Source organism: Rissa tridactyla, chromosome 8 (assembly GCF_028500815.1).
Source record: "Rissa tridactyla isolate bRisTri1 chromosome 8, bRisTri1.patW.cur.20221130, whole genome shotgun sequence".
Classification (NCBI taxonomy): domain Eukaryota; kingdom Metazoa; phylum Chordata; class Aves; order Charadriiformes; family Laridae; genus Rissa; species Rissa tridactyla.
The window spans coordinates 21,497,437-21,521,838 of record NC_071473.1 but is presented as its reverse complement, the minus strand read 5'-3'; the positions used below and the strand labels follow the sequence as shown (position 1 = coordinate 21,521,838).

Sequence of the window (24,402 nt, the reverse complement as noted above, 5' to 3'; positions counted from 1 at the left end):
AGGATGAACAAGTTTAAGACCAGTAATAAGAAAACCAAGGAAATGGAGAGGATTCTGCAACACGAACACACTGATAATACATCTATTAATAAGATGTATCATAAGATTGCACGTACTCTGCACGATACGCAAGTCAAAAGTACTAAAGGAATCAAATTTCCAAGTCACTGGGAATCATACTAAAAAATTCATGAAGAAACAAGAGCTACCCAATAGCTGGGGAGAACTACATCAGCTTTTCAGACCCCAGTTCAGCAAGGTGTTTAGCATGGACACGAGTGGGAGCAGAGCCTGGCTGCCAAGCCTGGCTGCCTCCATGGGAGCTCTCCACATCGGGCACTGGCGTAAGAAAAGAGCATCCTTAAAAGCCCGTATCCAGGAGTTAAGGAATAAAGGTCAGAAGTCTGTCCAGAGAACAACAAAACAATGGTGATAAACAACAAATGTTACAAGAAACAGGTTGTGAAGTCAGAGTGTTTAATCAAACAGAAGTTATTGGCTGCAGCTGGTGGAGTAGGTGGAGAAGTGATGGCCTCCAGCCCACCTCACCCTGATTCGAGTGGCTGCATCTTTGTCTTTCCCTCATGTCAGGGAGGAGGCAATAATTTTCATGTCCCCGGCTCTTTATCATAGAATCATAGAATCTTCATGGTTGGAAGGGACCTTTGAGATCATCGAGTCCAACCAAACAACCTACAATCTCTGCCACTAGAGCATGCCCTGAAGTGCCACATCTAGACGTTTCTTAAACACCTCTAAGGATGGTGACTCAACCACCTCCCTGGGCAGGCTGTTCCAGTGCCTGACCACTCTTTCAGTAAAGTAATTCTTCCTAATATCTAATCTAAACCTCCCCCGCCACAGCTTCAGACCATTTCCTCTGGTCCTGTCATTATTCACCTGGGAGAAGAGGCCAACACCCACCTCTCTCCAACCTCCTTTCAGGTAGTTGTAGAGGGCAATGAGGTCTCCCCTCAGCCTCCTCTTCTCCAAGCTAACCATGCCCAGCTCCCTCAGCCTCTCCTCATATGACTTGGTCTCCAGACCCCTCACCAGCCTGGTAGCTCTCCTCTGGACACGCTCCAGCACTTCTATGTCCCCTCTTGTACAGAGGGGCCCAGAACTGAACACAGCACTCCAGGTGAGGCCTCAAGGCGCACAGCCAGCAAGCAGCCCAACGCTTCAGAATACCTTTTGATAATACAGCATACGTACTAATTAGAAAAATTAATGGAAATGAGCTTTGTCAAAGCTAGTAACGCAAACCTGAGAACTGGCTGCAGGATACCTAAAAAGAGTAACTATGACAAGCGATAAGGTATCAAGGCAGAAGAAAGGGTCCAATGGGATGTGGTGGGGATAGTGGTATGGCTGTTTCTGTTTAACATCTTTGTTAGTGACCTGGAAGAAAAGTTAAACAGCACACTAATTACACTGAGCTATATTAAATTAGGAGGTGAAGCAAGGGCCAGGGAGGACAGAGAAATAACACAAAGGGTTGTGAGCAATTAGAAACTCATAACACTCCTGTGCGTTATGAGGAGTGAACATAAAGTTCACTCCTGTGAACTTTAGTATACCAGAACTTGGAGAATCAATTAAAGGGAACTAAAAACAGAAGAGCAAGAAAAGTGATAAAAGGGCCAGAAGGGCTGATTTGTAGAGGATGCATTAATTAAACTCTGCACAACTTGACTAAGCCATGATTTGGAGGTGAAGAATAGAATGAGTCGGTACATATTTAAATACTATTAAACTGAGGACGACTAGAATGTGACCAGTGTTTAAAGCTAAATAGCTCCCCTACATTAATTGCAGGGGAATCAGATAAAGTCAAATTTACAACAAACGTGAGAAAAATGTTCCTGCTGTTGAGGTCCACCAGACGGTGCCACAGACTGGATATACCCATCATCTGACTCAACTCTAAAGTTTGATGTAATGAACAAATGTGCTTTAGCAGAAAGATATTGTGAAGGTTATAGAGCCTATGAACAGTATTACCCCAGAATAAAAATACAGATGAGAACTTGGGGAGCATCCTGGACACAGCCAATCACCCGTTTATGCCTTGTGACACAAAATATCTGCGGAATAATAGCCGGCTTACCTAAGCCATCACATCACAGGCAAATGACACAAAATAAAAGCAGATTCAAACAAATGTGTTATGCTAAGAAGAGCGGAAGGAAAAATGCTAATCTTAACAATAGGGAGGACAGATTTGAGCACAGCCCGTTTTTCATGAAGGAGTGCCACGATGCCTCGCATTAATGTAAATCAACAATTCCATCTCTGAGCTGGCGCTGATGCAGAATTAAAAATATGTACTTGTATGCCGTCAGGTCACGCGGCCAGAGAAGATCAGACTTGTCCTAACCTGGCAGCACGACGGTAGCGGAGCAGTGCTCTGGAAAAGCAACAATCTTGCTGACTGCATAAAAGATGAGGCTGGGCAGCCGCGAGATCTCATCAAGCTTTGACCTTCACTTAGGTTGGCTGCACTGTCTTCTGTTCCATTTAGCAGTACTCTTAAAGAGCAAAGAGGCAGACAGTATTTCTATAGATCCAATTATGCTCTTGACTAGAAACAAACCAAGGAAGGCAATCTGTAAGTATCAGTCTTCCCATCATATTCACACAGGGTTCCTATAAAAATAATTTTATTTACTTCGAAGATTGTGTTCTGGCTTTCCTACCTCATTTGCACTTGTTTCTTTGCCTCATTCTCATAATTTTTTTTTCTAATAGCCAGCAGACATGGATGAATCATATATTATTTGTAATAACAACTCACTAAAACCCTACCCCAAAGAAGCAAAAATTGGAGAGCGCTACGCGAGTCTGAAGAGTGGTTTAGCAACTCCTCTCTGCTGCAGGAGGACTGGAGACTTTGATTATCTCGTATTTACCCTGGTCCCTCAAGGCCAGTGGCAGAGCAATGAGAACACGCTCGGGTGCCGCAGCGCTACCGGGGCTCAACAGTGCAACAGTAGGGAACGGGATGCGCTGAGACTGAGACGCTCTGCCAGGACATAGTGTGTGTGGGAAGGGAAAAGCTGGTTTCTCGCCCACCTATGCGTCACGATGCCTACTCCTAGCCAGTTCCGTCTGCCTTCCTATTTGTTCAGTCAAATAATATTCATTATTAAAAATATGACTTTTCCTATATATGCGTATCTATAAACAGCACACATCTGCCCATATGAGAGAGGACACACACACACTTTCTCATGTCCATTTTCCTACCTTTCATGCCCTTCCGCTCTCTCTCAATATTCCTCCCAGAAATTGTCAAATGGCAATTAACACCACTGAACCTAAACAGAGACTAATGTTTTAACTGTAGACAAGAATATTTGGGGAAATGGGGAAGAAGAAGAAAGGACAGGCACCAAGAGCTCTTATCTGTGTAGGTATGCTTTGTGCCGTGCATCAGCAGAATTATTCCCCTTGGGGGGAGATAGCCAGAACAAACACATTGCACATGCTGGTCCACGTAGAGGTTAGTCCCGAGAAAAAGTATAACTACTGAAATTCTACTTTTCACACAATAGTGAATTCAAATGTATGTCTTTTCCTCCAGTGCACAGGCAGTGTGGAAGGTAGGAAGGCAAATTTCCTGAACTTTACACGTCAGCCCCTTAAAATAAATCCTTCATTGACCACTGCCACTGAAGAGACTACTTAAAAAATGTCTCGTCAAGGAAATGTTCGCTTAAAGGCCATTATGCTGTTATGAATCAAAATTCCAGATGCTAAACAAATGCCAATTAGCAGTATTAAAAAAACAGATGCCTTGTTCTGAGTGAGTACCACTGCCTGGTGTTTGAAAGGAAAAAAACCCGCACAGAACATGCTGGAAGCCACTGTCCTATTGAGAAGACAGCTTTTAAATAGCTTTTCTGAGAGGCAAACTTAAAAAGCTGTAAAAGCAACTTATTATGAGAGTCTCAGCATAATTTTCCATCAGTATGGAAGAAGGTTAAGCTGTCCCCTGCCTTAAGCTGCTTTCTGTTAGGAATCCAAGCAGCGAGCAGAAGAGGTATGGCACAGAGTCAGGTCCACAGAGAGAATAACTGAGGCAGCGCTACACTGCAGCAGCCTATGGCCCTCCAACCTATCCTGTCGGTGTCAATGTTCGGAAAAACAAAAATGCAAGTTCTCTTATTATTAATTTCCTTTATATGTGCAATAAATCCCTGTCAAATAAAGGCGACTTCACACACACACACAAATTTAAAGCCATTATAGGCGCCGCTTACATCCTGCACTCAAAGCTCTTCTCAGACCACTGATCTGAGACTTCCACAAGGCACCCAAGTCATCTCACCTACTTCTGAGAGCTGGGAAATTCTTAATATAAATCAAAGGAAGAAATATGATTCCTCCCTGTCTTACCATTCTCCTATTAGATGTATGCCAATCCCCAAAGTTAACAGGGTATTTTATTTCAGTAGTTTTGGCTTGAGCTCATCTGTATTCTTAAGCAATCTGACGTCTAATTGCAGCTTGCTCTTTTTAAACAGATCAAAAGTTGGCATGTTTTAAAACAGGGTGATCTCAGCCCCCACCTGCACCGTAACCTGCTGAAGGAGTAACAGCATATAAATGGGTTATTCGGAGCAAAACCGACAAAGCCAGAAGCCTTGTCCCTATGAGAAAAACAGGAGGATGCATTATGCTCCTGGGTATACAGGTGGCCAGGCAGACAAAGAAGCATAATACCAGCTACACGTGGCACAAATAGCTTCTAGATTTCTCCTGGTTTATGCCCAAGAAAGGCAGCCGTGTACTACTTCCTGAGCTGATTTGGTGGAATCCTAAAAGCCCAATGCACTGCCAGGGAAAACAAGAAACATTCTGCAAAGTTCTTGTTTTGAAAGGGAGAAGGAGCTAAGAAGTATTAGAGAACTATTAGAGAAGAAATAGAGAAACATTAGAACGTTACTTAAAAGATAGGATCAGCATTAAAAGAAATGTAAAAAAATGAGGAAGAACGAAAAAAGAAGCATATAAAATAAATAATAGAGATAGTAATCAAACACTTCTGATACGTAGCTTACAGTTGTTAGACAAAGACTAGGACCATGTATGTGCACAACTAAAGGCTAGGGCAATTACTTATAGATGAAGAGAGAAGACAGAGAATTTCTTATAGATGAAGACGAGAACAGCTAGGACTTTTGAAGGCTCTCAGAGTTCAGAAATCCTCCTGGAACTGTGTGGACCATAGAGCCCAGCATAAAAATTTCAGAACCTGACATAACAGAACATTCTTGTGATAACTTCACATGCAACTAGACCAAGACCCTTTTTTCCCCCAAGTACCACCCAGAAAACAGAAGTGATGGAGATAGGTCATAGAATCACAGAATAGCTGAGGTGGGAAGGCTGCTCTGGAGATTGTTTAGTCCAACCGCCCTGTTCAAAGCAGGGTAAACTAAAGCAAGATCCTCAGGACCATGTGTCTGGTCTGCTTTTGAACATATGTCCAAGCATGGAGACTCCACAGCCTCTCCAGGTAACCTGTTCCAGTGTTTGTCAGTCAACCTCACAATGAAAAAAGGTTTTTCTTATGTTTAAATGGAATTTCTTATATTTCAGTTTGTGCTCACTGCCTTTTATCCAAAGAGCCTGGCTCCATCGCCTTTATTCCCTTCCATCAGGTATTTATACGCGTTGCTACGATTTCCCCCTGAGCTTTCTCTATTCAAGGCTAAGCAATATATTCTGCATTAACTGCCACTTCAGATATTTTTTGAACTAGAGGAAAATGTGATTCATGGTCTTCCAATAGACATTAGAAGTTCAGGTTTTGTTCTGACAAGAAAGCCTTTACAGAAGAAGTATTTTTCACAATGAGGATAGTCAACCAACAGACCAAGTTGTCCATCAAGTCTGTGCAATCTGCATCCTTGGAGGTTTTCAACACCTGACCGGAGAACACCCTGAGCAACCTGATGTAAATTGGTCCAGCTTTGAAGAGGGGGATAGATCAGAGACTTCCGGAGGTCCCTTCCAATCTATATTATTCTCTGACTGTGAAAAGGAATAAAGTATGGATTCCCAGTATATTCACTGCTTCCTTGGTCCCTTTTTCAATTCCAATAAATCATGAGTTTACAGGTTGCTTTTAACAGTACATATTCGGTACACTCTGACCAACCTCAATCCTTTTATAATTTAAATAGCTCTCATTAAATCCTTGGCTGTTTTTTAATTTTATTTTTTAAATGGTACAATGTAGGATTTAACCAAAACCCAAGTTTCACACACGTTTGGATCTAAAGCGAGCTAGGAAGCGTGCTTAAAAGGGATGAGTGCTATCTAAAGCAAAGCAAGAACACATACACCAAGGAACAGAAATGGTACTCGTATCCATAGAGAATATAAAAAAAACCCCAACGTTCACTAGATAATTCTTCTTCTGCTTGTCCTCAGGTTTTAAAATAGGCAGATTACTTGCCAGAAATATAGAGGGGGATGAAAATATTTGCAATATTCAAGCTAGATATTTTAAAACATGAACAAACATTGTTAAAAAAATTACTGAGCACCTCATTTTAACTTGAAGCTTTTACCCTCAGCCTAATAATAGAAAGGCCTTTATGCTCTTGGATACACTGACCAAAGACCAACACAAGCAAGAAAATCCCGACTGTAGTTGAAAAAGTCTCATGCAGACTCACAGCCAACCAAACTCACAACAAAAACTGAAGAAGAGCTAAAGAGAATCGACACACCTGCAGAAATTTAATCAGCTTCCGAATAAACTATAAAGCCATTTCAATTTTCCATGTACTTCACCGGCACGAGAGAAAAATAATATGCAAACACCAACCAAAACGAGCTTTTTTTTCCTAGTCAAAATTGAATATGTAACGCAATCCCTGGCGGCGACTTCAAAAGTATTTATATAGGTCGCTGCCCACATTAACACTGATGTTTCACTATTTGCAAGTTTAGATCAAGGCAATGAAAATAAGCAAGATACAGATCTACCAGAAATCTCCTTGATAATACATGACAGTTGATAGCAATACCTCCTGGTCAACTGGAAATATTAAATGAATACTGGTGGGTTTTTTTCATTCAGAGCTTGGTTTTACACTGTGATATTTTAATCTCCTCCTCCTATTCAATGAGAAAAATTCCTCCTTTACAGGAAAAGCACACTTACTGGCACTTTGAAAGGAGAGGTATTCGAAGCATCCATGGAGTTGGTTTTCTCAGAGGTGCTGGTCCCGGAGATGCTCCGCCTGCGAGGAGATCTCTCTGCTGGGACCTCTAAGGGAGAGAAGAAAGAGAAGATGAATGGGTGCCGGGGGGTGGGGAATAGTCAGGTTTTATGCTCTATAGGACAGACGCCTCAGCAAAGTTTCAAGTGCATTACTAAACTGCTAAATTACACTCACCTATTTTTCTATATCTTATTTACTTCCTAAATTACAATGCGATTGCCACTGACAGATTCAGGGTTGCGAATCTGACTTGACTGTAGGCAATAGGCAATTAAAATTAAAAATGCTGGTAAAGATCAATACCCAAACATATTTAGTATTCTATTACTGTTTGTGAGATAGTATTCAGAGAACTTTAATATTTTTTTTTTCCCCCAGAAGCGATGCAGTAATTAACATAAATAAAATCAAGACATAGGGAAGCTCCATTTTAGTCACAGCTGAACACAATTTGACAAAGGTCAAAGTTCAGTCTTATATTACTTGCTCAAACCATGCAACCAGCAGAAGACTCATAACTGCCTGGGTAATATGGCATATATATCTCTGCAGATAAAAAAAAAAATAGGTCAACTTCTCTTCGTTCTGCCAATATGACCTTACTAAGATACGACTTTGGCATCTTAAATCCATGCAGACAGATCCGATGAGCACAAATATTCATAGAAGATGCACTCCTATCTTTTTCTAGTATAAATACTAGAATAATAGCATAATAAAGTATACACACTATTAAAAATCTCTACATGAACACACATATACTGTACATATATGCATTTTTAATATAGAGCTAGATACATATACATATAGATACCTTTGTCACAACTGCTGCCCATCTCCAGCTCAATTGCCAGACTTAGAGGAATCCAGCTTCACAAAACATCCCCCAACATGGGGAAGGAAAAAAAATAAAAAATCACTTCCTAGCAGAAAGTCCATTGTTATCTTCTGAATCTTAAAGAGAAGGAGTAAGCCGTGACTCCAGACAGTGACATTTTGACTCCTGCCGTTTTCCTTTCAAGAGACAGATGCAGCTTAAACTTCCCTTTCTGGCCGCCTGGCCCCGGGGACCCGTGCTACTTCCACTTCAGGGAAAGCTGGGTCTCTCCGTCCCCCCTCCCTTCCCACGGCTTGCAGAGAGCGAGCGAGCCAGCGAGCAAGTGAAAAAGAAGCACACAGGACTGCAGCTATTCAATCAATCGCTCCGACTGCACATCCTCATTAGTTACTTTCAGGCTATTAACAGACGCCCAACTGCCGGCTTCCCTCCGCTACAGAAAATTTCACTGTATATCCTGATTCACGGCAGCAAAAAAAAAAAGGTTTACCGAGATAGACAGCCAGCTGGTGCCACGAGAGCAGTGTTTTCCTCAATATAACCAAAGGAAAAAAAATGAGAAAAGCCTTCTTCGGGGATAACATTACTTGTGATGTCTTTGCACACCGGATTTTGATTTCACCAGAGTTATAATATGCATCTCCCATGGATGCTTGAAGAACGACAAAATGGAGCATACTGAAGGAGAGGCAAGAAATCTGGACCCTGCAGCATTAGTGTTTCACACTGTAGATATCTATCTTTTAAAAAAACAGACCGCTAACGTTCAGTCTCTCAATCTGCGCGTAACCCTCGATGGGGAAAGAACTGCTAAGAGGCAGAACAGCCTCCTGAACTGGGCGAAGTCTAACGCACAATGTAGGTATCACTGGAAAACAGGCAGGGCACAGCCGCTCGCTGCCGACCATGAGGATGATGCACAAGCCCTACTCACACCAACTGAGCAAATCACGGTCTGTCAAAGCTCGCAATAACCGTGACAGAGCAAGTTATTGCTCTAAATCGGGGAGATTCCTCCTTCGGCTGATGAGCAGCATTGGGGCACTGTCTCCTACAGCTACAGAGCCATCGCCTGTTCCCGGGCGGTGGGGGGAGTCCCTCTCAGGGCACCTTTAGAGAACAAAGCGCTTGGAGCAGGGCCAGCGCTAGACCAAGGTTTCTGAGTAACGGGCAGCGGCACCGTCTCAGGAGCCTTTGCAGAGGCTGCTACTTTTATCTGAAGATGCGCTTTTTTATACTGCCAGCCTCCTCCTCCCCCTGCCTCTACGAAGGAAAACTTATTTTCTGTAGCACCTGTAAGTATTGCTCTCCCAAAGAGAGCTGTGTTTCGTAGGATTTAAACGGTTGCTTCTGCTGTTCTCACTGTAAATGTAATGAAAGCAAATGGGAGTGATATATTCACTTGTAACGGGGGACTAAAGCAAGCACCTTTTATTTTACATCGAATAGTAATGCGTAAGGTAATAGTTTTGGCTTTCTCCACTTCTCACACACAGGAAATCACATCAAAGCTGCTTCAGTAATTTAACACAGTCTGGTAACTTTGCTGAGTCATAAATGAAAACAGGAGCCCGAATTCCCCACTATTTTCAATAATAGGTTCTGCAGGAGGGGCAGTTTAGGGAAAAGTTTAAGTTTAAACCAAACGGAGTTGAAAAGCTACAACAAAGAACACGCCTGGCTCTCCTTGCCTTCCCTCTTCCCCCAACACCCACCCAGCAGCAATTCAAGTTCTCTGCAAATAACCCGCTGAGATTCCGTCAGTAAAATGAGTTTCTTTCATTCTCAGACCATCACAGAAGTGTACCAAATGGGGAAGGGAAAACTAAATATTCACAAGATGCCCGCGTTGAACTAAAAATAAAACTACCTTTCCCTTTCTTCTCCTTCCAAAAAGAAGAGCAAATAAACAATGTGATCAGTCTCCAGGAAAAAGAAGACCTAGATACAGCAAAATTGTCGAGATACGTTAACAGGCAATCAAAAGCTAAAGCAGCCTGCTATGATGCCTGTAGAACAGCATTTTTGCTGAGTCGTGTAAAAAAAATATATAGTGTCACCACTAGGCAAAAAATTAGACAGTTCCCTTCCCTGCTCTACAAGCAATGCTGGAGACTACTCTTGCATAATCCTCACCTGCTGTAAAAATCAATGTACCTCTCATTGGCTTTGTATTAAATTACAACTGCTTTCTGCATTGCTCACTCTCGGGGACCAAGACTACAGATAAATCACGTTGTTTCTACAGGTAAACAAGCTGAAATCCTTTTCACCCACTCCCAGTTTCTGGGAAAGGGAAAAGAGAAATATAGGTAGATAGATCTTCCCCTTTTCAACCTTAAAAAAAATACTCCATGAAACAAATCAGTTGTAAACATCCCTGTGGGACACTTTTAATTTATCCCCTCATACATTGGTGATATGTAGTAATATTTACGTAAATAAATATTTATGCAAATAAATATTTTCATACTACATATACATAGTCAGTTACAAATTAGCTAAGCCAATTACTCAGCAATGGCAGAGGCCTCCGAAGAGGGAACTGCCCAAGGATATAATGAAGGTAGGTCTCTCTTCACATCTTCATATTGCGCCACTCTACCCTCTGCAACATGAAATCTTCTTTTATTGACCAGAAGGCAGATTTGTGTAAAACAGGTGCCACTTACTACGACGAGAAGTGGTGATGATTGACCTCCTCTGAAGGCAACCAACCGTCTTGGCCACAGCGGCGTAGCCTCAGTGACCTCCCTTCAGGATGTGGCTCTCGAACTCGATCTGAATTTCCTCTTGCTGGGTGCTCTGGCCACTTGAAATCTGAAACCTTGCTGTTTTGGGAATTGGTATTCTACTGTGAAGAGCTTTTTCTCAGGGTGGGAGAAGTAGAGATGAAACAAACTCCCCAGCTTTGCAGGAGAGCGCTCGCTACTCTATCTCCATTTTTCTGAATTAGAAATGGATTGGAGAAGGGCAGGCAAAACAATCAGGAACAAAGAAACATCCTCAGGGGTTAGAGTGAAAAGAATTAAGTTACTGAACTCGCAAATAAGGTCACAGAAACAAAGATTAGAGGGGTGTCTGTGCTTTTGTGAAGGGCAATGCAATGAAACTACTGCAAGGTCTCATTGGAACTTTCATCAAGACTGTGGCACCTGCCAGACGGGGCCTGTGTTCTCCCAGGACAGGCATGGACATCTCCAGATCTGAGCTCCTGCTTATGAAGTCCAGGAGGTGACTCTAAAGCAGCCCCAAAGACCTACCTGGAGATGCAAAAAAGGGGTAAGCAGGCTGGCAAGCACAGCGTGTCTGTCATTACTCGTAAGGGGCTGGTACCAGGCTCTGTCACAGCGAACAACGGATCAGACCATCTCCTCCAGGCTGGCAGGTCCTACATTTCTATAATAAAGTTCTCAGCCTGGTCACTTTCTACACACCAGCCTTTCATCAAGTTGTGACTTTTAGCAGGTCATAATAATCAATCAAAAGTTATAATCAATAATCAAAGCCACAATTTAATCAGTTGTGACTTTTAGCAGTTCATAACAACACATGGCTTAGCACTGGCTAATTATCTGCTACAGCATCCTTCGCTCTGATGTGCAAGAAAGACTGGGATTTGTGGAAGACTACATTTTCCATCCACTGAAAAAAAAAATAATCGTACTACTGACAAAAAATTAATATTTCTTTCCCAAATCATAGAATCTGTTGAGCAAAATAAAATAAATAATAATAATATCCATCCTCAAATTCATTCTCCAAATATCCTTTGTGCTGTCTTTACTAGGAAGACGGCAGAGTGCTGATACACGTTGTCTACCGGTTACGAAAATAAAAGAAAGATATAATAAGATTTCAGGGATTGGGACTTCGTTTTGTTTTGTCTGCACACACCGCGATATGATGGTGCCTGATCTGTGACTAGAGGGGATAGAGAATGATTCATAAAAAGAATCGGTTCATTCTGCCTCTCAAGCCTAGCTTAATTACAGGCATTTGAAAAATACAAAACCAGTTCAATAAGACCAAATACCTACCCGGGACTAAGTGTTCCCAAAGACTGCCTCTCAGGTGTGCTTGTATTAAAAACGTCCCCAGCTGAAACAAAACCAATCCCCACCCAAATATTTTCCCCCCCTTTATACAGCTACCTTGGCACTCCCCGGGAGAAAATGCTAATTGCTGCTGGTCAGAGCATTGCCTGAACAATCAAACAGTCCTGCAATTAGCCTCCTGTCTGAAGGAAGGATCAATAAGCTACACATACTATACCCCCTTTTTTAAGCAAAATTTGTCATTGTTTTAAACGTTGGAGCCTTCAGGCAGCAACAGTTACCACTGTGGACAAACAATCTAAATATTTACCTTATGCCTGTGCCATTTTAGAAATTCATCTGCCCGGACAGGTTATTATAGATGTCAACGATGGCAATGCCTAGAGGCCTCTTACCAAGATGCAGCATGGTTAGACTAAATACTGAACAGACACCATCCCTGCCCCAAGGAGTCCGCAGTCTTAACCTGAAACACTGTTAGAGCATGATAAACCCTACACGGGAGGCAGGAGGGGAGAAGGACGTGAAGAAAATAAGACATGCGAATTAAGTAAGCTTCCCTTTGTGGGCCTCTGGGGAATTATTCATTTTTAAAACAAACTTATACAAAAGTAATTACCCCGAGATAAATAACCGAATCCTAGGGGGTGAACATAAAACAGTATCTTGACGAAAGATTTGGTAAAAAAAAAAAAAGTCTTAGTTATTGAAGATTGGTAAGAGACAAGAAGACAGGAGAGACAAGTGTTTCTCTCCAAGAGGTCAGACGAGGCCCTGCTGGGGATGCGGCAATGGAATAGAAAGGAATAAAGGCTTCCAAGGCCTCCTTCGGCACAATTTTCTACTCTGTCAAAAGGCCAATTAGTCTTACAGATTAACTACAAAAGAAATACAGAATAAAACCTGCAGCACTTGACTCGTTATGACTTAGTATTTCTTTTACAAACATACTTAAAGAAATAATAGGCTCAAGTCTAAGCTTGGAAGGGTTGGAGCACTCATGGGTTTGCTGCTGGCAGCTAGTTTTTGAAGATGTTATTCAGAGATGTAACCACCAGTGGAGTGCTTTACTAGAGAGACAAACAAACAGAGATTCAATATCTGTTTCACGGACACCAGGAACTACAGAGCTTGTTTCTTACTTTTACAAAGACAGGACACTAAAACTTTGAGCTTGTAGGACAGGAAAACAAGCCAAAACAGACATAGTGCCTTTCTACTCTGCTACATTTTTATGAACTATTTTCATCGCGAGCTGCTGATCATCCACCACACTGTATAAATAATGTAGGTGGCTTGTTTGACCCTGATGGTCTTGTCTCCTCCTATACGCATATATTAAAAAAACCCAAGCAACTAATATACATATATATGTAATTAAAAAAATACAAATGTTTTATATACATGAATGAACGTCCATCGAGTGGGAATACTCAGCTTGGCTGCTAATTCAAGTACTTTGATTCCAAACAAACTACTGTGTTGAACCTATTTGAGAGGGTGTATCTAATTCACTTTTAGAGCCTTTTAAAAATAAATAGGCATTTCAACAAGTACAAAAACTCAACATGCTCCAAGGTAGTTTGTGATATATCAGTAGAGCATATACATTCAGTAACAGTATTGGCATTCACAACTCTGTTAACCCAGTAGAGGCTATTTTTATCTCATTGTCTCTTTAGGGTTGTTTCAGCATGCTCACGTGACAGCACTAACGAGAAAGAGATGTCGTTGGGTGCCGTCAGTATTTACTTATGGGTTTCTTCTACCCTGGTGAAAATATATACCAGCTGACAAAGTTAGAGACATTAATAAAAAGAAGGAAGATAGAAAGCAGTAGGAGATATCTAAGAAGGAACAAGGAGAAGAAGAAATGTCTGAACAGCATTTTTCAGATGAGTACTATCTAATGAAATAGGAAGCCTCATATAAAAATAAATCAAAATGTTAATGTTTTATCTTGGATTAAGCATTCTCTCTCATTTTGCTCACTTGGGGAGAATTCAGACTTGGGCCCAATTCGCAGACTCTCATGAAAATTTAACTAAATGCCTATTTAAGAAGCTTAGGGTAAAAGCAAACTCCAAAACCCTGATCTGTTTTAAGTCCTGAAGTCCAAGTTCATGTTCTGACTAAAATACGTTATGCAAATTCTACAAGGTATAACTTAACTGAAGTTTGCAGATATAGCTTTTCCACATTTATCAACGCAACTAGACAAGGGGAGAGAAACCACAAGATGGTACATCAGAGAGAATGCAACCAAGTCATGGCATGCTAAAGTGTACAAAAGCTCCCAAGCCTGGAAAGGGAAGTACAAAGGAAACTCTGCAAAGCTCACTGGCTATAGAACTCCATCATCAAACAACCGCTAGATACCAGTTATGATCAAAAACTCTCCCAGTCCATTAGCAGGGATTTTAAAAGAAGATACTGTGCTTTACTAGGGATTGAGACGATCAGACAAGTCTTGCAAGATGATCCGGGTAAATATCAAAGATTTTTAATTTACAGACAGGTAATTCTGTTGGTGTTAGACACTCGCATTGTGCTGGCATGTAAAAAAAAATTGTAATTGAATTAGTGCTCGGTTCAGAAGGTGCATAGCAGGCAACCTAAATGACAGTTTAAGTCACTTAAAAGGCATTTAAGTCATTGATTCCTTAAAGGACTTTGCAGTCTGAAAGACAAGACCTAACATGCAAAGCAGATGAATACGCAGATGAGGCTGGAAGAATGGACAAGAATTTCATAGGAGATAATAATTTTTGGCTTTCAAGTACTGATTCTCACATTTTCGTTTTGCAGAATGTTCCGAGGAAGCTGTATGTGGCATTTAGTGAGCACAACATCAGCTGTTATTAGACTGATGCATTCGCTTTGAGGCGGAGGAACGAATCCTCCAGCTCTGAAAACTTGAGTCACAAATGAAACAGATGCACGTCCCTAAACGGTTCGACATATCCTCTGCATGATGTCTGTGGCCATACAAAATTTGGAATAGCTGCCCCTTTTTAACCTCCTCATGCGTCGGCCTCTAAAACCTCCTTTAACGGTTGACTCCATGCACAGCAATACAAATTGCCTCGACAAAGCAGACACAAGGAGCTACTGCACATGACCTGGAGATGCTGATGTCCTCGTTAGCTCCTAATGATCTTGGACTGCCCCTGCTAATTCAAATTACCTTGTGTTTGCTGCAGAGAGATTGCACACAGACAATTAACGCAGATCAGCTGATGCATGGTAACTTGTTCCCGCAATATAATTTGTTTAGAGGCTTATGACTTAGAAACACATTAGTACGATATCAATATTTATTATCCTCATTATTAAACAACAGCCTTGAGCCACGGCTTTCAAAACCAATCCTTTTACTCTCTGCAAAAGAGCTGCGAATTGAGGCATTCTCAAAAAAGCAATCCTTTGCTCTGGTTATTGGGATATTCTCACAAGTGACTGGCTCTTAGACATATCGCAGCTCAACAGCTCTTGTCGTTCCTCTCAAGGGGCCAGAAGGCTGCTCTAAACTTCAGCACCTCTCGCTCACTGTGGCAGGATTTTGCCCCTAAGCAATAAGAATTATTGTTATGGACACACAAAAAGAAAAAATTCCAACGTGCTGTAGACATCCGAGGGATGGCCCCAGAGTTAAGATATCACTTGGGAATCGGTATCTCTTTAAGATAAAAGAAAAACGATAATTTAAGTACTCGGATGCAAAAAACGCTACCTTAAATAGCTCAGGTTTGCAACACCCTCAAGACTCCACGTTGAATAAATATTTCCTGATGTTTCTGGGGTGAGGTTTAAGAGACATCTTGAGGATCTCTTGGTTTGGAACATGTGAACGGCAGTCTCTTGAAGAGCAGCACCGCTGCCCAGCCCATGCGTACTCTTGTCCCTGTTCACATCGGGTGTGATATTCCCACAAAAGGGCACAGCACACAGCAATGAAGTGTTAGCAAATCAAAACAGACTCTGTGGGAGTCCCTTATTTTCCTCCCACATTCTGTACTGTTCTGGACCTGACAACTGAGAGAACTGCTTACCACAGGGAGACTAGAGTAAACTCTACTGAAGAGAGCCCAGCCACACCAGGTACCTGCCTACGGTTTGGATGGAGGACAACAAAACTGGGGAAAAAATAGCATCTGGATTGGCTGTCAGCTACTTGAGTGACAGACAAAGATCCGTAACGGTGACTACTCTGACTTGGGGTGGGGGGACAGAGGTATTATAGCAGATATTATAATAGTCCATGGAAAGGAAAAGGGGCACACATATCCAAGCAGTCCCTGTGAGCAACTCAGTACCTGGAAATTATCAACATAGAAAGAAAACAGACTGCATCCTGAGAACAACAGAAACCATAAAGGAGAGAGATGGAATGATTTGTGGAGAGGGGATTAAAAGAACAAAACCAAGTAACAACAGTTTGACACAGCAACAGCTCTAAGGGAAAAACGAAGCAATAATCAGCTGCTATGTGTGAATTCTGTTTAAAACATTTTCAACCTCTTACTAGTATTTACTATAAGTAAAAGAGTAGTTTCAATTTTCCACCTGAGTGCAGTTAAACTAATGTGCAAGTACCCAGAAATAGAGCACAGGATTGCTTGATTGTGCCTCCTGGACTTAATTTCTAGGCTAGAGAAGTATCTGATCCCTCAGCTAAAATTTTCATTCTAAATGCATCCAAACATTTCTCTTAAAAAGAAAAACTTTCAGCAGTCTCCTCTGATTTTTCTCACTACCATCACACAGTTGAGAAGTTGTAGGCAAGCTGACAGAAACGAGGGGAAGTAGACTGAATGCAGTGATCAGCTGGGTCAAATGGCAGAGAGAAGGAGAACAGACCAGTAAGTAACACTGTTCAGTCCAGAAACGATTTTCTGCGTAGCACATGCCCATTTATAACTTGACCTTTGCCCAATGCATTCGCAACTATCTCAAACAGATCGTAACCAAGTTTAATTAACAATTGCATACCACTTAAAAGCTTTTACAAAGAAAAAACGTCAGTTAACTGAAGGGCTGAAGAAATTAAGCGCCAGTGAAAGTAGTAAAGGCTTCTCAGTAAAGTGTTAAAAAGTAAGAATACAGTTAGTACCCTACCGTACCAAGAAACGAGAGAAGGCTTTTCTCATCTTCTGTGCTGCTATCCAGCCATTCGGCCACATCACCAGGAGAAAGAAGACTCATTCTCCAGCCAGAAAACTTTTCCATACAGAAAACAGTAAGTGAACGAAGCAGGGCAGGAAGGGTGGGGAGGAGCTGATGGTCTTGGGATTCCAGTACTCCAGTTATTGTCTACACGGACAACACGAGAGCGTGATCCTGCCCTGTTCCCTCAGCCCTACATCTGACAGCCCCTACTGACAAAGCAGGCACGGGTGGGAGCAGTAAGTGGGATCTGTACTTGTTGTCCCTTTGTGCCAGGTTTCAGTCCAAGCAGGAACAGAAAGAAAGCAAAAAAGGGGTGCAGGGGAAACCGAGGTTTCAAAATCCAGAAGAGGCAGCAGTTAGGATAGAATCAATTTAAGTAAAAAAGGAGAAATAGGTCTCAGTGCTGAAGAAGCTCAAATAAGTCAGCACAATAGCTCACCAGCTAAGTGGAATATATCCCTACCATTCCTTATAGTGTTGTCTTTGTTTGTAGGCTCAGGTATTATGCTTTATGCTAAAAGAAAAAAACAGCAAGCTTAGAGGCAATTTAAATACCCTCCCCATTACTGAAGAGCCTGCATTCCCCTCTTTACAAGCCCCTTCCTGCTCCAGCTATTAAAACAGCATCCCAGCCTTCCTTACAATGAATTTGTTCATGCAATGGCAGGTTGATCAATCTGTGAATAGGAAGCTCCCACCCCTCCCTCTCCCCTCCTCCTGCATGGCGGCGGCATTGATCGGCAATAATGGAATCTGCTTCTGACTGCCAACAGCAGCATCAGAGAGGGGGGAACTGCTCCTCTTCCTCAGCGCGAAGCAGCACTCGCAGCCCCGCTGGGCTTCAGCCTCCACTGCAACAGGGCACGTGAGAAAGAGGTAAGGGGAGAGCAGCGTTCTTGGGGGTTCAAACAAGTCAAATGCTAATGGTCGGTTATTTATTTTAAAAAAAAAAAAAAAGATAAATGGGAAATAATTCTGCTCTGTCTAGACAGCGAGCTTGCTCTGCACAGCTTTGCAAGGAAGACTTGTCGTTGTGACTTTATGAAGGGTCACATTTAATTGTACGGGATTTATAGCATATGATTTATTCTACACAAAAGAGCATTTTACAGGTTTACACATGCATGAGCAGAGACGAATCCCGGTAAGTGAGGGACTCCTGGGCCCCACAAATCAAAATTGCCTTTGTCCTCAGGGGATGGAGCTGATGCTCCGATCAAACTGCACTCTTTAAAGAGACAGCCGCCTTTTGTTCACCATTTTCTGAACCTGTCCTTATTTTAAATAATTTATACAGTTGCCAATCCCTATTACAAACTAGGACGCTTGCTGACCACTGACTAAAACCCAAGCCAAAACAGCAACAACAAAAAGCCATTAGATCAGCAAAGCGAAGAATTAGATACCGACCAACAAACTAAGGAAAAAAAGCTATCAAGTCCCAGCAGGGAAGAAAATTCCAATTACTACGACAAACTGTAGCAAGTACTGCTTGTGCAGGACAGATATTTTCATAAAACACCTGCCAAGCAGGGCAGATGCTATACAGAATTCACAATTAATGAGGGAAGACGGGACAGGAGTGAGATACCGAGCAGCATGGAAGACTTAGCCAAGCAGTCCTCCTGTTCACACTGAAAAAGTTCATGCCTCCACCCCCAATATGAACAGAGTGCTAAAAAAACCCCAGAAACATTTCCTACGTAATATAAAATCCAACACTACAAAGGCATCAGATGCATTTCCCATCTACGCAAAAAAATAGCTGATTTTTTTTTTTTTGGACAAAATGAGCTTTTCCAACAAATTTTACTGTGTGGGTGGGAGGATCACATTTTGTCCAACTTCTACAAGTAGAATCTTCTTTGTGCTAAGACTGTGCAAACTGATGACGTAAATCTACTCGCACTAAGAATGGAATTAAAGAACTTTTAGAGAAAGGATTATGTAGCTATTTTCTTCTATCTGGTTAGACAATATGAAACAAAAATGTCATCTCTTGCCTTTTACTTTTCTGTGAAACAAGGACGGTGCCCAAAACCACCTGACCGTCCTTCCATTAAAAACTGGTTTAATTTGCAATATTAACTATCAACTCCATAAATAATAGGTTCTAGAGAAAACAAAGTTAAGAGTATCGATTTCCCATGAATGCTTACCAATTTTGCATCCTTTCAAGGAGTACAGATCGTGTATAGATCCTGTTTTCCTCCCTAGCTGCCTTGTCTTCTATCATAATTTAGCTTTATTCATCCCTTTCAGTGCATTATAATGTTCATGAAAACAGAGGAAGTACATTAAATACCAAACAAGAAACTGGCTTACTGGCGTATTTTAAAAATATGGGGACATTAAAAACTTGGTAAAAAAAAATGGAGGCAGAAGCGGTGAAGACTTCAGTCAGGGAGCTGTAACTAGGACCTGAAATGGCAGTAGAGTTTTTCATACGCAGACCTCTCCTGTGCGTTAACATTCCTGGGGCAACATACAGAGGGGGGGACAAAAACCTGTATAAATACTTCCCTACTATTTATCACCTTTTTGTGTGGTTTAACAGGACACAACATCACACAAGCAGGAAGCTTGTCTGCAATGGACTGTCAGAAGGTGGAGATATGCATGAGAACAAAAGCATGAATTGAAAAGCCCTTGTAAGTCAGTCAGTCACAAACACACACCTATGAGAAATCCAGGAAATTTAAAGCAATAGATAGATGCAGAAGAACCACTGACATTTAGAAACACCAAATCCATCACATTTAAAAGTAGAAATAATGATTACCGCCATCTAATCTGACTTGAAACACCTTCAGAACATCACCCACTGACTCTCATCCATTCATTGCATTATTTCTAGTTGAACAACGACCCATCTTCCAGAAAAAAAGAATATCCGATTGTAAATAGAGACTGCAAAGACTTAAAGAACCGCTCTGTTCCCTTGGTAAGCTGTTCCAATGCTTAACTCCACTCGTGCTTAGCAATTTGCTCCTTAGTTCCAAGAATGAATTTATCCAGCCTCATCTCCCAGACACTGGGCACTGGCTGACATTTGTAAGCTTTGATACTCCCTATTATCAAAATTCTGGTCTCAGAAACGTCCTGCCTGTTTACATCCTTTGAAAACCTAGTTTCAAACAATCGCTTCAAAAATATCTCGAAACTCCTCTGCAGCATTGATTTTAATTTTTAAACCTTTTGCTGTGCAAGAACACCAAAGATTAAAGTCGCCCCACAACTGCAGGAGGGATATAGTACTGGTCTCCTACTAAAGCTTGTCGTGGGCAGAAGAAACACCGTGAACAGCTTCTTAAATTTGTCTCCGTCTTAAAGCGGGTCTTGTGCTCCAGAGCTTATCAAAACCTTTCAAAAAGTCTTGTCCAAATTTTCTAGGACAGCCAGTTTTTGCCATAAGCTTCAAATACGCATGAGAGGAATATTCAAAACATGACTAACTTATTTTCCTGCTGTGAGACCTACCTATACTGGAAAAAAGTTTGTTGAACCAATGCAAATACAGATACAAATTGCTCTGTCAACTATAGTGGAAGTATGCAAAATGTGAAAATACAGAAAGGTGGGAGAGATCAGCAAAGCAGGAATAAAAGAACCTCCAAAACCAGGAGTGAGAAGTAGGTAATCTCTGCCTTGAAAGACTGCTGTTTTCCAAAATTAGCACCAGTAGCTGTACAGAATAGCAGGTGAAAACATGAGAAAACTCCTTCAAAGAGTTTGGGTTCGCATCCCTCACCCCTCAGTTCCAAAAGCAGATGAGTCCATGAGGCTGATAATTAAACCCTATGTTTTGGAACCTCTGATATAAAACTCGTATAGATCCCCAACTGGTAATTCCTTGTATTACCACCAGCAAATGGGCTTCGGCTCCTTCCTGCGGTTGTCAGAAATGTCACCCTCCTACAGTTACAATTTTGAAACCTATGAAGCTAAGCAGCTTTGCCATCCTGTGGATTTAAAAATTAGCATTCTTGATAAGTGAAACTACAAGGAAGCACAAGTGCTCAGATTTTGCTACAGGAATGTTAGTCAATGGTAATTCATAATATATGCAAATAATAGAGCACAGATGCCTTCTGATGCAGATGCTTTGTAAGCACAAAGTTATGGGAGTATTATAAATCATAACATATTAATGTTCCCTACATGAGGCACTTAGAAGAAGAGGAAAAATGGATCTTACTTGCACTAGGGACAGACTGACGGACTGATGGATGGATATTGCTATAGTCAGTAGATAATGTCTTCACAGCGATATACATTAGACATTGTACACCCAAGTCATTCTTATTAAAGCTCGTTTAGGAGTGAATAAAGACAGGATATTTGCACACTTGAAAAATGAAATGCTCCCTTCAGGACCAGGGCACAGCGGGTAGAGAAAGGGCAAATTTTTTCACAAAAGCAGGCAGGCAGAGACACAAAACAGCTTGCTGAGGCTGCAGCGCTAGTTAATCCACAAGAAACAATAAAACATCCGCTGCTCTAATTCCTGGATCAATGTCATATGTACCAGACAAAACTACTCACCTCTATACCTGTCCATTAGGAAATATGAAAAGTTATCCAAGTCATGTTGCCCCAGAAAAATGCAAGGCAGTAATAACCTTCCAATCTTATTCAACGCCATAGCAGAGAACAAGCAAGCTAGCTTGAAAACAAGTTACCCAGACATGTAAAAACGTCAATTCTATATGCAAAAGGCTCCATTTCCTGCATTAAATAATTTTAAAAGCCGATCTGTAATGAAAGTCATTTTGCTTTGAGAAGTGGTGTTACAATATAACAGCCTTCTGAGCACACTGTAATCGAGTTTGAGGGCATCCAGACGGAAAAGGCCGAGTAACCCATTGTGTATTACGGAATGGTGGTGGAAGGATTCACCATTATTTTGTGACACGGATAACATTTTGGCTTAGGCTACATAAGCAAAACCAGCGTGCAATACCATGACACAATCCTACGAACGAGCTACAAGCAGCAGAACGGAATCATTCTGTAGCAATGTAAATCAATAGCAGATTTACGTCAGATATGAGAAGATGTGGATAGCCCTGTGGGAGCATGGTGAAGTACACAGAAAGCCCTTTCTATCAGACAAAAAACAAACAAAAAAAAAAAGATGGACGCTCACGTCTCTCTTTAAGCCAGTCCATTCCATTGTGGAAAATGAAACCATGCTGATGAAGTACCAGCCCACACATACACATTATCGTCTAGTATTTTATCCTTTCAGATTGCTTAATGAAGTGATTTTAGCACAGTCAGTGATCTTCAGCGCTCACTCTCAACAGCTCTTATCCAGCTGAAGATGACAACCTCTACATGCCACAGCACTGATGCAGTATTATCTTTTTCCAGGGTAATAGTTCCCCTTACTTCCAGGGTGAACGCTGCTAGCCTCCCAAACCCAGCTGAAATCAGAGATACTAACCTAGTGGTTACTCAGGAGGGAAGCAGAGCAAAGAATTTCCTAAATAACAATTGCTGGAGCAGCGAGGAATCCAGGGGTAGTGGAAAGCTGTACCTGCTGACAGCCTGTAAAGATAAATAGGGACAGAAAGGCTCAAAATGAAGGTGAGAAAAACAACAAAGCTTGAAGTTCTGTAGTATATGATAATACAGGCAAGAGCTCCCTTGTACAAGTGGCATTTTAAACAACGTCAGGAAGCTATTTCCACTCTTAGTTTCAACATGGCATTGGAGAAAAACAGATCAGCACCCAAAATGAAAATTTAAACTAAACCCAAAGGGGCTAGCCTTTACAAAGCTCTTCCATGCCCACTGAGCCTCCCTAGCAAAAAACATTTGGCCTCTTGGCTGGCTATTCATGCTTAACCCCTCCCTAGCAAAAATCATGTGGCCTCTTGGCTGGCTCTTCATACTTCACCTTGAGGGAAACTAAGTCTAGTCACAGGCCTCGGACAAAACTCACGTAAGTCAGTTTACTTGGACACAAAGTATGACACTTACCAGCACAGAAGTTGGCTTGTACTTCCCTTGCAATATAAAGATACATCTAATTGCCTATATGAATCTAATCAATGCTTCAAAGTCTTTTCCATAATAGCAAGCTATGTCTTAAGAGACCTCCCACTACATTGTGTTCCTTGCTGCGTATGAACTATATGTAATAACTTAGAATTACAGACATGCTTTTTAGGTTAAAGAAAAAAAAGCTGACAGAAGCCTATAAGGCTACTTGCTAAGGAGCTGAATTTTAAACGGCTTTTAAAACACACCTTCAATTTTTCCATAACATTTTCCTCCTGACCATCCTAACATGCCATAAACAAGGTGGCTTTTTTTAGAAGGATGTCTGCTCCAGTTCCCTCTTTAGATCCTTGTATTATGTTTTCCTGGCAAAAACGATGCAAAAGAGTAATGCTGTAGGGGCTGGAGATGAATCCTTTGTGTTGGTGACTGTACCTGCCCACAAAATTAAGTCTTGCTGCGTCTAAGACTATACAGCCCTATACTTTTTTCCTCCAGGGTTTATTAATAAAGAGATGCTTGAGGAGAGCAGGAAGACTGGGAGTCAAACCATCAGCTGAAGGTCAACACAGGGAGAGAGACACGTACCTGCACCCACATGACAGAGAACCTCCAGCATTGTATAAGGAAAGAAAATTGTCTCTATCTAGAGGCCGAGGAGGTATAAGCACAGAAGGAACCATCATGCTGCTCTTACACAGAAAGATGGATGCAGTCTTAAATGATCATTAAAAAAAAAAAATAAATCAATGTAATTCAAGAATATGCAAATTGCTGTGATTTTCAGTTCTTGAGCATGTTAACCCTAAGTAAGCCAGTTCCAAAAATCAGAAGAACTAGCAATAGGGAAGTGTTACTACTATAGGTGAAACCGTCCTGTTATTATTGTCCGGCTTTCCCATGGAAAAACACTTAGTCAACATTACAAGACAGTAACCCAACGAGACGCACTAGGAGCTCTGACACAAATATTTCTGCTGGAGAGAACTACTGGATTTCAGAACTTCACTGATGAAGCAACCATGGTGTTTTTTCCTCGTTTCCACACCAACTTAATTACGTTTTTGTACTCAATCCAACTTCA

The 24,402-nt window shown here is 41.5% G+C and overlaps 1 protein-coding gene across 8 annotated transcripts in view; it reads right to left on the bottom strand.

The window, feature by feature from the left end:
* Window positions 1-24,402, bottom strand: part of RASAL2 (RAS protein activator like 2) — a 189,562-nt gene that overhangs the window by 47,735 nt on the left and 117,425 nt on the right. For all 8 annotated transcript variants that reach the window (XM_054210813.1, XM_054210814.1, XM_054210815.1 and 5 more), the window contains exon 4: window positions 7,184-7,290. In XM_054210813.1, coding sequence (XP_054066788.1) covers window positions 7,184-7,290 — 107 coding nt within the window. The remainder of the gene's footprint in view (window positions 1-7,183; window positions 7,291-24,402) is intronic.